The sequence below is a fragment of the Cornus florida genome, unplaced genomic scaffold, assembly GCF_030987335.1.
Source record: "Cornus florida cultivar Cherokee Brave unplaced genomic scaffold, ASM3098733v1 CherokeeBrave_3.0.0_Hap2_Chr03, whole genome shotgun sequence".
Lineage (NCBI taxonomy): Eukaryota > Viridiplantae > Streptophyta > Magnoliopsida > Cornales > Cornaceae > Cornus > Cornus florida.
Window position 1 is genome coordinate 87,746,847 of NW_026775573.1, and position 14,656 is coordinate 87,761,502.

At 36.9% G+C, this 14,656-nt stretch overlaps 1 protein-coding gene and 1 long non-coding RNA gene across 3 annotated transcripts; both read right to left on the reverse strand.

The window, feature by feature from the left end:
• Positions 1-617: 617 nt before the first annotated feature.
• LOC132300838 (GATA transcription factor 5-like) lies at positions 618-2,350 on the reverse strand. Its single transcript, XM_059798091.1, has 3 exons — positions 2,132-2,350; positions 1,633-1,980; positions 618-1,542 (listed from the first exon to the last, which is right to left on the reverse strand). The coding sequence occupies exons 2-3, from the start codon at positions 1,951-1,953 to the stop codon at positions 859-861; spliced, it is 1,005 nt and encodes a 334-aa protein (XP_059654074.1). The 5' UTR covers positions 1,954-1,980; positions 2,132-2,350; the 3' UTR covers positions 618-858.
• A 2,395-nt stretch (positions 2,351-4,745) lies between these two features.
• Positions 4,746-7,683, reverse strand: LOC132300840 (uncharacterized). 2 transcript variants are annotated; one of them, XR_009480585.1, is made up of 3 exons: positions 7,456-7,683; positions 6,593-6,684; positions 4,746-4,975 (listed from the first exon to the last, which is right to left on the reverse strand). It is a non-coding gene; the product is annotated as an uncharacterized LOC132300840 (long non-coding RNA). The 2 variants fall into 2 exon arrangements; XR_009480584.1 differs by having other exon boundaries at positions 4,746-6,684.
• Between the last annotated feature and the right edge of the window lie 6,973 nt (positions 7,684-14,656).

The window sequence follows — 14,656 nt, forward strand, 5'->3', positions numbered from 1 at the left end:
AAAAAAATAAAACAAAACAAAAACATCAAAACTGCACTCTTTTAACAAGTTAAGTTTCAAAAATGGATACTTTTTATGGAAAGAATACATTTATTTATTTATTTATTATTATTATTATTTTTGTGAAATGGGAGAAGTATTTCGGAAATATCCCAAAAATAGAGATGGCAAAATTTTTGAAACAAATGGAGTAATTTGAAAGGAATCTGCCATGGGCCACAATAGTATTTTTAAAGTTTTGTTTTGACACCTGGCCACATTAGTATTTTAATTTAGTGCATGAAGATTGAAGACCTGTATTCTCTAATAAAAAATGAATCTGGATAGGATTGAACCATTGGGCCATCTGAGTCACGACTTTTCAAGTCAAGCCATTGGTGAAATAATGGACCGAGTCAGAATAGCATCAATGACTCAGATAATTCATAACCATTTACTGACGGCCACACAACAAGGAAAACACGTTTTCAGTGGGCCCACACAAAATAAATGTTGCTAGGAACCAAACCAATCAAATAAAGCTATAGATATGGATGTATCCAACTATCCAACCCACATTTCACTGAGAATTTTTCAATCATAAATTAAAAAACAAAAAAAAATACTAGTACAAGAAATTAATTTAAAAACTATTTATATCACTCTATTCACTAATCAAGCCTACAAATTCTACTATATAATTAAAATTCTTTAAAAAAAAAAAAAAAAAATAGAACTAAAACCTCCCTAAATGCAGTCGCAATGTTACAAATGGAACCCACCACCAAAATTGTACAATTGAACCGGAACCCAGCCCAGTCTACTGAACCGGGTCTAATAACTATTCCGGTTCACTATATCTCCAGCTCTGACTATTTCTCAAAAAGTTGGAACCATTGAAGTTAAACCGGACTCCATTACAGGCACCTCCTTTTTCCGCCGCATTTCCAGCACTTTCCGGTGGCTGTTAGAGTGAACATCTCCGGAAAAAGTCGGACTACAAGCCGGTCTGTACTCCGGGAAGAGCCGACCGGACTTATACCGAACCCCACAAGCGTTACAGAGGGTTTTGGGGCCTAAAGGACCGGTTCGCCACTGTGGGGTTTTCTGAACCAGGCAATGGCTGCACCGCCGCTGCGTCAGTGACCCACAGCTAGAATCCGCCGCCGGATTCTTCTTGTGTTTCTTCGCCGCCGGTCTACCCACTCGGTACAACGCGTCAATGTCATGAACCGGGTTCGCAAAAATTAGACAAGGCATGGAAGAACCCGTTGACGAAGAAGACGACAGCGAAGACGACGACTCCGTCAGAGACGTTGAGCCGTAGGACCACACCCGACCGTTCGTTCTCGGCCTCTTGCTTCTGGGTTTCGCCGGAAACGGTGCGGGAAAGCATGGTGATGGTACTCCGGATACAGCCGGTTCCGCCTCCGGTTCAGACCGGGTTCCTGCAAAATTACCGGTTTTCTCCTGAAAACTTCCGGCGGGACACAAAAGAGACGAGTCTGATACAGAATCGTCCACAAATTGAGACAACCATTCAAGGTCCTCCATATCATCAACCTATTAAGATGGGTCTCTGTTATATATAATTACTAATAATTAAACCATAAAAAACCCCAAAAAAATCAATATTCGATAATAAATTGTTACCGGAACGGCGAGTTCGTCGGTGGCAAGAGATCCAGAATCGCTAGTGCCGGAAAAAACAGAATTGTCGTCGCCGACTCGGTCCTGAGACGACAAGAAAACAGAGTCCTTTTCTTCTTCTTCTTCTAATTCTAATTCTAATTCCTCAACAGACCCATCTTTGAAATCTTCACCAGACAAGTCCAGAAAAACGTCCACAGAAAAATCATCACACGAAACACCATTAATCTTATTCAAACAAAACAAATCATCAAGCAATACTTGTTGGGTTGCTAATTCTCTTGAAAAACTTGACTTCAATGCTCTTTCAAAATTGCACTCCATTCGTAATCTCTAATTCTCTGAACCAACCTTTCAAAATTTCAAAAACCAATCGTTAAAAACAATCAAATTAGTATACTATATATATATTTTTCATTATTACAAAAGGCACATGTTTATACATATATATATATATATATATATATATATATATATGTTATATACGGTGTAGAAATAATACCTGACAAAAATGAAGGAACTGAAGAGGAGGAAGGTGTGAGAAGTTGCAGAAAATCAAGGAGAGGGAAAAGTAAGAAGAGTTGGATAAAAGCAAGCAACACAAGTGAGAGACAGCGAAACTGGTGGTGGGGTTAATGGTTTCTCTCTCTTCATATAAAGGGGAGTGATTGGTTAATGGTAAAAGAAGCTGACTATTCTTAGGTCTATGATGATGGGTTGGCGAGTTGGGACCGAATCCACAGTCCCATAAAAGAAGATTTTTATTGTATTTGACCAATTTCGTTTGGTGAGTTCCAACAAGGCCAGGACGAAAGTGAAAGGTGAAAATCACACCGTTGATTATTATCACTCCTGTCACAGAATCCGTTGATTTATATTTATGAAATTGGTGGACCCAGAGGACTGAAACGAACGGTCGAGATTGCGGCAAAGGACGCGCGGTTGGATTATTCAAAACGAGGCCATTTCGGGTTTTACACGCAAAACCGCCAGATTTCCATGTTTGTATTTTTGTGCTTTTAACTTTCATGGAAATGCCATTGTTTTTTCGACTTATTTACGGAAATGGATATATCTTAGCCGCGTTGATTGCGCCGCCCTTTCTGGCCGTTCTCTCCACAACTCACAGTCACACACCTTCCCGCTTCCTTGTGTTTCTAAATTTGAGAAAGCGTGATCCACGCGCCCAGTAAGCGCGTGGAGAGTAAGACTTCTTGTTAAAGCTACTTTTCTAAATGCATTTGATAATGGGTCAAAGTGTCGCTGTTTTAATATTGAAAGGGTGAGCTTCGTTGGATGGCTTCATTCACTAGTTGTGCAAAGGTGTGCGACGCCGGCACTAGTCAAAATTATTGCAGGACGAGGAGGTGGAAAAGTTGTGGCTAAAGGTGAGTGCTCCACATGTTAAACAATGTCTTAAGTTATTTGGACCACTTACTTCTATGTGGCAATTGACAACTGAATGGTATGAGAGGGAAATGTTGTTAGGCAATCTTAATGTTTGGATTATGTTGTTTGATGAAGTCTACATGAATGCTAATTATATTATTGTGTTGATTGCTATTTAATAACTAGAAGCCATCCTCCATTCTTTTCACTAAGCTCGGAGTGTAAGCCAAAGCATATTTTATAAGGACAGCTTGTAAGGTCATCAAGTCCTTTGGTTCATGTCCCCTATAAAGATGGATGTACGAGTTGGGCAATGCGAAAAGTTTGATTTTGTACAAAAGATTTTGTAGGGAAAATTGATAGGGAGTGGATACCTCTATAAGGATCTGTTTGGCATACAATGTGTTTTAGGTGTTATTTTTTTTGTCAATATTAAAACAATCATTTTATTGTAGGAGTATTTTGGATAGAAATCAGAACCATGTTAGGTAACAAAAATTTATTTTTAAAAATTCAAAAATTTTTTTTTTAGTTACAACGTTATAGTACCAAAACATGCACCATCACAAATTTGGTGATATAAGTTTGGATCAAAACATATGATATGTTATAAACTATTTCAAACTAATATTAGCTATTTCAAACATGATATAGGCCCAAATATAAATATCAATATCAGAAAAACAATATCATAACACTTTCCAAAGTCGTAAGTAAATCAATGGATACATAAATAATAAAATAAGCATAAAATGTTGTGACACTCCTTCAAGTTTGTCTATTAAACCAATGAAAAATAAATAAATAATGTAAACCTCCCAAGTCATACATGAATTGAAGATAAGAAATTTAACTCTTTTTCTTTTTTTAACGAAATTAAAGAAATCTAAAGAGGGGGGGGGGGGGGGGGGGATATAGAAATTTTCATTCATATGTGAAAAAAAAAAAGAAAAAAAGAAAAAGAAAAAACATATCTATTATAATGGCTTATGACTGACAAGGGGGACACATGCCCCCAAGCATACAGTAGCTCTGCCCCGCTTAAGGTTTGGTATCCAAATAACAGTAAAAATAAGGAGAGAAAATGGGCTTGAGCCAAAATTTGGGCTTGGACGTCCGGATCCCAAGTGCCAAGGTGCGTAGTGGCACAGCCTTGCACTTGTCGTGGCATGCAGCATGACAATGGGCGCTCGGACGCAAAGTTAGGCATACGGACGCAAATTTGGCAGTTAGCTCAAATTTCAAAATTACCATTTGGAAGCCAGGACGAAGCCAAAAAATTTCGGGAACTCTCAAATACACTAATAATGTAACGACCCGGATTTCTCAACCCGGTGCGCTAGTGATGAACCAGAAGTTGACCCGATAACGGACTTGAAATGCGGAAGCGAAAGAAGCCAAATGACCTCAAGAGATGTACGTCATCCCTAAAGCCCCAAAATGACTCTCCATGAAACCACGAAACTCAAATGAGCCAAGCAAATGAAGCAAGAATGCCTAACCCGAAAAGAGATGAATTAAGGGCAAAATGGTCATTTCTCACTGAAAAGGGTGCCACCGTGCTCACCATTGGAAGGACAATGAAAAATTAACAAAATTAGACTCAAGAATCGTTTGATTCTGAGTCCGGGCAGAAAAGATATGAAATTCAAACACCCGATGCGAAAGTTATGAAGCAATGACTTAACATTTTCCAATATTTTCATAATAAACTTTGAAAACAAAAATGCATAGAAAACGAGATACATGTCATTGGCCTCCGGCCTCATCTCATACATGTTAAATACATTGAAAAGAGTGCACTTACGTACACTTTACATATACAAATCAACGAATACAAGTTTAAACAAATAGGGCTGCAAAGAGGCATCTTATGCTAACACTTGCATAAAATAGAAACTTAGAAACTGTAAGCCATCTAAGGAGCAATGGAATCTTCAAATTCTGAGTCCTGTACCTGAAATATGCCCCAATATCGTAGGGGTGAGTAACATAAAGCTACTCGTAGGAGATGAGCACGCATCGACCTAGTATTTTACAATTTTATCACCTTATGGTGAAACATGTTAAAGGGGCTCATGCCACTTAACGTCTATGTCAAGATGAGACCCAATGAGCATCCTAAGCTACCTAGATCATTTATATCATAATCACATTGTTCATGCAATTCAAACAACATGGAAACATGTTATACAAGGCAACAAGATATAGATTCTCAAAGTCTTCAACTTGAAATCCAAAATACGAAAACAACAAGTGTGGGTCATACCACCTAACGTCTATGTTCAAAATGAATCTATAAGGTTATTCCTCCTAAACTACATTTGAACATCAAAACACAAATTATGATATCGATGCAATTTAACCAACAATGGAACTTCCAATACAACGCATGAAGCATGCTTTCACAAAGCTACATCTTAAGCTCAAAATAGGAAATCAAATAAGGAACAACAAGTTACAATATCATCTAGTTATCAACTTGAAATGAAATATGAAATCAAATAAAGTGGATACTCGGACGTCACGCCGGATCAGACCGACAACATAGTTACTTTATGGTTACTAGCCCATGGGTAACCTCCCTATGTGCGCACTAGACTATATAGAGGGACAATCCCCCGTACTAGAACCAAGTCCTAGCCGTAGCCGAACAACGACATCCCCAAGTTTCCAAAATCAACAAATTATGCAACAACGTATATATATCAACATGTATATACAAGATATCAACTATTTACCAAGCACAATCCAAATTTTGGAAACTTATACAATACATACTCAAAATTCACAACTACTATGGCATGTAAGATGTCAAATATAAAGTGTGTAATTCTTTACACATAGCAATAATATATTCAATAAGGAAAAACATATTCTCATAAATATAAAAGTAACAACTATGTTATCTAATGCTCAAAAGTAATCAAATGAACATACATCAAATCCAAATCCATGATTTAAATATAGAAACAACTTTCAAAATACAATTAAATCCATGGAGTAATAAAGTATAATTTAATTAAACATAAATAGTTAAATTCTCTAAATTCCAAGTTAATCCAAATAACCTCAATTTAATATATATTGAAAGACATGTCATGGTCATTATATATATAACATCAAATAACAAGTTAAGTAATTAAAACACTTAAAACAAAATTAATCAAGCTAATTAATTAATTTCCTCTAGATTTTTAAATAATTTCAAATGCCCTCAATTTAATCTATGTTAAAAAACATGCCAAGGCCTATTTAAATACCACATTACAACTTGATTTAATACTTGATACAACCATGTGAATTAAACTTTCACTAAAGATAAATATTAAATAAAAGTTGTAATTCTTAATCAAATGATCCAAATTTAATATATGTTAACCAACATATCTAAGCATAATTTCCTATCATGTTACAATTCAAATCAAAGTTACATATCATCATAAATTTTAAATCTTATACAAAGAAATAAAAATTACTAACTTTCTAGATTTGATACAAGGCATACATATATGTTGTATAATCATGGCAAACATACAATACAATACACAAATAATCCTAAAACATTCCCTACCTTAATTGGAATGAAAATCCCAATTACCACCGAAATGAAATCGCCTCAAATTTTCGGTCCACAAAACAGATTTTTCAGCTTGCTACCTTCAACTTGTAAAATTCATAAAAAATTCAATTCCAACCCAAATTAAATGAATCCAAAGCCCAATGAAAGCTTAAACACTGTAATTTGATAATATCAATTTAGTTTAACAAAATATTTTCCCAATTGAAACAGTTTTGACCCACAATTTTGAAACAAATTCTGCCCAGAAAACATATTTTCAGCCTGTAGCTTCCAACTTTGAAAATTCATGAAAAATTCATTTGACATCCAAATTGGGTAAACCTAATTTATTTTGGAAGTAAACATATGAGAGTGTAAAACTGGAAATTTAAGCTATGATCCAATGTCAAAAGGTTAGTGAAATAAATCATCTAAAAATATGTTTTCCAGCTGCAATAAAAACATGGACAGCAGATAGTTTCAGATTTTTAAAAAAATTTAGAAATGCTCTAAAATCGTGAAAAAATTCTGAGTAGTGTAAAACCCATGGGGAAAGTTCCAGTAAAAATTTCAAGGCAATTGAAGCACCACAGCTTCAAATAAAAATTCATTTACGGACCAAAAAGGAAAAGCTTTAAATTTCCAGCAACTAGCTTGCAACTTCAAAAATTCATAACTAATTCATTTTAAATCCAAATTACATGAAACCAAAACTAAATGAAAGCTAATTGAGTATATTTTCATATTCTATATTTAATTTAACAAGATTAATTTCAAGTTAAAACAGTTTAAGGACAAAATACAAGTCCTTCTCTTCCATGCATGTAAAACACTCAATAATGACATAAAAATACTTCAAAATAATAGATCAATACCTCACTAGAGAATTGAATCTCTAGATACCAAAGCAAAACTAGGAGTTAGGCTAGATCCTTCAAGGGTTTTGAAGGGGAGGATGAGGGGGAACAAAAAGTATTCCAAGCTTTATGGTCTAAAGCAAGTGGAAGGGCCTCAAAGATCAAGGTCAATGCCTAAGGCTTCAAGCTCCATCCATGGAGGCTAGGGTTTTCTTGTAAGGAAGAGAATGAAATAATGTGGTTAAGTATGAGTGAAGGAAATAGAAATCCTCCACTCACTATGTGCTTTTATACCATGGTCAACACATACATTTATGGTCAATTACACAAAAACCCTCATTTAAAACCATAATCCCAAAGTGGCCCAAAGATATTTGCAAGACTAAATTGTGAACCTACACTTGTCACCAATCCATGGCTCCTTCCTACGCTTAATCCCACACCTACACTTGTCAACCATCCAAGCCAACAAGTGCACCAATCCTAGGCCAACAAGTGGGTGAATCCTCACCCTCCAAATGTTATCATCCAATGCATTAAAGTGTTTCCACACAAATGTCAACAAGTGGACCAATGAGAGTGTGACACTTGTCACACTTTTCAAAAATTTCAAAAAGGTCCTTTATGAAAATATTTTCCAAATTTAATTACAAAATGGTCTCCAAGATGAAAAATAATTACTTTATTTAATTACACTAAAACCCCACAAGTTAAGAATAATTACACTAAAGTATGAATTAATACCCCTTTATGAAAGAAGTAAGCAATCAACATGCTTTTCTAGAAAAGTAAAAATACCACTATCATGGAAATAAAATATCATGAATGCATGCAAAACCGGAATCAAATCCGAGCACAAAAAGTGAGGTTGTGTAAGGAAAAAGGATAAACGAGAAAAAGACAAAATGTGAATAGTGTTTGGAAAAATAAAATATGGAAATGACACAATCCCTAAAGGAAGTTGTCAATCCAAGGAAAAGAGTCTCAGAAATCATTCCAGAGCACTCGAGACGACATCAAGTGATGAAAAACCGAACCCAAAAAGGAAAAGACAACGGACATAAAAAAAATCCGTTAAAATCTGAAAAAAAGAAAAGGAAGAAAAATGACCGGGTCATTACAACCTTTCCACCTTAAAGGGATTTCGTCCCCGAAATCCAGCCCCAACAAAACAAAAAGGCGAAATTAGGATAACTACGGAGTACATCTCTGAGTATCCCTTACAACGTGCTACGAAAGCAATCCCAAAACTGAAGACAACGTACAACCCCATGTTATTCGCACCCACGTGCTCACGACAGGACAACCCCTCAAAAGAAAAGTGATCACATGGCCACACCACAAGTTGAAACTCACACACAGAACTTAAGGCCAGACGAGGGAACGGAAGATAACAATTGAAAGCACCCTTCCTGACGAACCATCATAAGGAACCAAAAACAACCACTAACAGAACTCCAAGATATTCATGAATCAAATCAAAGTACTAAACAAAGACGATATAGCAGAATGAATAGTAACCAGAACCCGCCCATGACGTACTCAAATGTGTGGTAGCAATGACAGTTCCTAGTGTCCACCCACACTTACTCGTCAGTAAGGTAGCATCGACGGCAACTAGCACCCGCCCACAACACACAACTTGTACGGTAGCATGACAGTACAAGGCACCAATTCATAACCTGCCCCTACTAGGTCTACCCATGAAACCTCTCGATACAAATGACTTCAATGTCAAAAATGATTATTACCAAAAGCACTACGGAAACCAACATTTTTTAGGAGTTGAGATATAGTCCAAAGTTATCCAGCCAGACCATCCTGGCCAATCCCAAAACTCTGACAACAATACCATAGGTACCGCTACGCTTAAGGCCTTAAATCCTCAATATAAAAAGACCAACAATTTTAACATCTCAAAACACTACTATCAACAACATCAATTATGAATCCAAAGTCTGACAAGCAAAACAGTATCTCTAAAATCCCAGATATCATCCTAAAATAGATCAACTATAAGAGTACTCACCGTAATCAAACATCGGATCAAAATCCCTATCATGGATAACTAGATCCTCGAAATACAAGTCCACGAAGTGGCACACACATCAAAATCTTGACAACCAAGGTCATAGAATGAGTCTCTCAAAATCATACTTGACAACACCAAGCTAAATCAAAATTCCTCAATTTCGATCCATCTATAAACAACCACTAGAAATACGATTCCTCAAGGCCATGCCTAGTCATAACTAGGACAAGAAAACTCCACAAGCAAGCCATATCCAACAACGATCCTCCAAAACTCCTCCTAAGAGTCAACCACATCCAGGCCTCCAAAACTGGAACAATTCTCCAAAGACATTCTCAAAAGAGCATCGAGCTCACCTCACGAATCAAACAATCCTCAAAGATATGGACATAAGTCTCTGTAAAATGATCTCACACCAATCAACTCACTTGAGCACCACAACCGTCAACAACCACGGCAGGAACTCCCCAAGGGAAGACACGAAAGAAAGGGGACCACCAGTCCTAAAAAGGACAACACCACGACTCTATCTCTAAAATGAAAGACATCAAAGTCAACGACTTCACCCCCTACATGGAAGTAAGTCGACCAAAATCTATCAAATCCTCACCAAGGACTCAAGACAACAACGATGATCCTCATGGACCAACCAACCCCAAAACAGTGCATAACGCAATGGAGGGAAGAGACTCACTCCTTGTGAAGTCCCTAATACGAACCAGCACAAAACCATTGTGGAAACCCGCATACAGACTACGTGCGACCAAGGGAAACGAATGGGAAAACCAAACCTGAAAGTCATGCATATGACAAGGAATGCAAATACCAGAAAGAAAATCTACTTACATAGATGAAAATCAAATACACATGCTGTACGTCTCCACATAAACACAAAAGCATGTCATTAAAGTGTAGTAACAACATGGCATCTCGAAGCATATAAGAAAGGCATGCCATTGCCACACAACAAGAAGGCAAATGTAGATAGACCTCCACCTACTCATGCATCACAATATCATAAATCATACTACTAACATGGTAGTAAATGAAACTGCAGAAAATAAAAGTGATGCAACAATGAACCCTATGGACATCGTGTCCTAGAGTGCCTAGGTAAAAAGAAAGGACCAATCCTAGCCATACACTGACTTTAAAAACCAATGCAACAACAACCTGTCTCAAAATAAACGTGAGCCCTTCGAAATGGTAAGACTCTTATAATCCATCTCTGAATCTAAGGGTGACACTACAAGTGACACTAACAATGCAATACTCTCTATACCCCAAGCATCTATCAATCGACTTAACCCCAAAAGCGTCATCGCGCAAGGAAAACTAAAAAAAAAATGGCAACTCTAGCCATACAATCAGACAACCAAATCGATCACTACGACTGATCCCCAAAACAGCAATCATCATTATCGATCAAAAGGACTACGCCTGTCGGAACAAAACCTAACGCTGATTCCATCCGAACTGCACTCGTAGCTTGCCAGTACGGTAGCATGACAGTGCCATGCACCCGCCCACAACGTACCCGCCCACGAAAATTACAATCTCAGAGGAACCTTCCAAAACAACCAAGGATCCCTAAAGGTCCAAAACCTAACCATGGCCTAAAATCAACAAATCTAGCACTATGGCAATGCTAAATGACTCACCTCATGAGAGCCTCAATGACCAATCTCGTGTAATGCCAAATATGCAACACAGTTATACATATACAAATCTGATCTAGAATACATCATATGTCATGCTCTTTATATAATAATTAAATCATGCTAAACAAACAGCATACCACATGTAGCACGTAAGCACATAAACATGTTATCAAACCAAAACATGTTATTATGAAGCATATAAACACATAGAGCATGGTAACATAAGCATGATATGCACCCAAAACTCGTCGTCCAAGGTATTCAAACTTAGGAGCTCTAATACCACCTGTAACGACCTGGATTTCTCAATCCGGGTCGTTACAAATAATCCACTAGGACACCCTCTAGAACACTCAGAATGAAAAACGGAATTGTTCTATGAAATCTCAAAATTTAGAGTTTGGTAATTTATTTTAAGCCTAGTTGCATTGGCGTCCAGATGCCAGCATAGGCGTTTGGATGCAAAATTAGCAGAATTGTGACGACCTTGGATTTACAAACCCAGTGTGTCCTATGATGACCCGAAACGGATCCAAAATGTGGAAACTAACCATGAACAAGTCTATAGAGATGTATGTCATTCCTAAGACACAAGAACGACCTCCCGAGGAGTCCCATGACTCAGTGGAAGAAAAACCGAAACTAGGGTTTCAAAACTCTTTAAGGAATGAACCAAGGGTAAAATGGTCATTCCAAACTAAAATGGGTGCTACCATGCACACCATTAGAAACACAACAAAAAACAATAAAGATAGACTTAAGAATCACTTGATTCGGAGTTCGGATGATAAAGATATGAGGATAGGACAAGCGGTGTCCTCCGATTTAGAGATACCATGACCCTATCTTACCAAAACAATCATAACTCTCACTATGGTTGGAGTTTCAGTGTGTAGTTGGTACTGTTGGAAATCTGACTTCGAGCTCTTGAGTTTAGGCTCAAGAATCGCCTAATTTGGATCTAAAATGAGTAAGTTATGACCATTTGAAGACAGGTCATCGCTGTAGCCCAACTTAGTCAACTCAGTTGGCAACTAAGTCGGCTCTTTTAGGCTGAGAGCACCAAAAATGATAAAAATGAGTTATGAATGAACCTAGTTGGCTCTTTTGGTAACTTAGTCGGCTCAGTTGGGCTGAGAGCAACCCAGTCGACTCTTTTGGGAACTTAGTCGGCTCTTTTAGGCTGAGAGCATAAAATATGCAGAGATGATGCCTAAGGGAACTAAGTCGACTCTTTTGGGAACATAGTCAGCTCGGTTGGGGAGAGAGTCGGCTCCTTTGGCAATTAAGCCGGCTCGATCCTGGGAACAAGGCAAAAAAAATTGCAATAGATGCTGCTATCTACTGCAGGTTCATTTTTGACCCTATACAAGCACTCTAATTGTTCAAGAATGATTCCCTTAACACCCAAAAATGAAATACAAGTCTCCAAAACATAGATAAACATAAATGATCATTTGCAAGTGTGTATAACATAATTAAGGGTGCAATTTAATCAATAAAAGGAAATAAGTAAAAGATGGCTTTAAGGCCTCATTACATATGATCCATGGTTATACAAAAGATGAAACTAAAGTGAAAATGACGTTGGGACTCTACTAAGAAGATTACAAGTCCCAATTCCATTTTCCCCTTTAAAAAGGATCCAAATATAACATATTACATATTTCCAAGGAAATTAAACAAGCTTCAATATACCATACATCCATGGTTTACAAAGAGAATAAAATAAGGCATGCTAAACAAGTGCATGCATACAAAGTTACACAAAAGGTAATCCAATGCGACCAAGCCATGTCTAGGGATGTTGTGAATCCCAAAACAAGGTTTCTTTACCTGCAAAATAACCCAAACAACTAGGGTGAGTAATCAAGTTACTCGTAAGATGTGGTGCATGCGTATACTCTATAGTTTCAAGTATAATGTGAACAAAACATAGACCATCACAAGGGTGCATTCAACCTAACGTCTTTGTTTCCATGGTACTCTAAGGGATCACCTCAAGCTATACAATTATTTGAAATGATAAATACATAGCATCCAAGTATACATAAACAAGTAAACTAACCGCATTTAAACTAAGATTATCAAATCACAAGCTACAAGAAATCCATGATTTACAACTTGGAAAGGAATGCAAAATCAAATAATGGAAAGACTAGGATATGTGGCCACGAGACCATACAAGTTATTTTGGGTAATTACGACCCATAAGGTACTACCTAGTGCGCACTATGACTTAGGAGAATTCTTATCCTCCGTACTAGAGCCAAACCCTAGCCATCAAACATTTTTATATCCTTACAAGCTTCCAAAAATCAACAAGTCCATGACATTTATACAATCTCAATGCATGAAACTACCTACTAAGCACAAGTAGGGTAAAACCACACAACCCATGTCTTAAGGTTACATGTCTAAAGTGGCAAGTTAATGATACTACACATCATGTTATATCAATTTACTATCAATGTAGGCCATAATTGCAAATCATGCAATATAGTAATCTACCTACAAGTATTTATAAGTGCCACACACAAGATTTTCATACTAAGTTTTCAATGATATCTACATTACTTAACATCATAAGTGTAATCTCAATGAAATCACAAGTATTAGGCAAATTATTAAATAATAACCTACCTATACAATTTAATAGTCATATACATGGTTTAATCCACAAATCCTAAGTCAAGCATATAAAATCTCTATTTACATGCTAGTACAAGAATTTAAAAGGCATGTAATCAATATATATCAAGCTCCAATATATATAAAACCCAAAGAGGATAAACATACAACCACCCCTACCTCAATAGAGAATTGAATCTCTATAATCCAAAACAACTAAACTCAAAATGGTAAACCAATCTAGGGTTTTGTAGAGGAGAGTGAGAGGAAGCTAAAGTATTCCAAGTTTTTGGTTTCAAGGTGAGTGGAAGGGCACCAAAATAAAGCCTAAAGCCTTAAACCAAGATTTTCCTTCAATGGTGGCTAGGTTAGGGTTTGAGAGGAAAAAGATGAAATGAAAATGAAATGCAACCCTAAGCTAAATGTGGTAGGATTCTCCACTCACTATGTGCTCTTGTACTACCTCTCACATACCCACAATTGCAAGACCAATTGTAAACCTACATTTGTCACCATCTTATGTAAACTTTCAAGACTTAACATTGAGCCTACACTTGTCAACCATCCATGCCAACAAGCGCTCCTATCCTAGGCCAACAAATGGGTGAATCTCCATCCTCCATGTGTCAAGAGATTATGCTTCCAAGTGATTCCACCACAATGCCAACAAGTGGCACCATGGGAGTGTGACACTTGTCACACTTTTCAAAAATTGCTAAAAGGTCCTTTTTCAAAATATCTCCCAAATTAAATTGCAAAATGGTCCCTAAGATGAAAAATAATTACTTTATTTAATTACACAAAACCCCTTAAGTTACGAATATTTACCAAAAAGTCATGCATCCATGCCCTTTACGAGGAAAGTAAACAATTAACATGTTTTTCTACAAAAGTA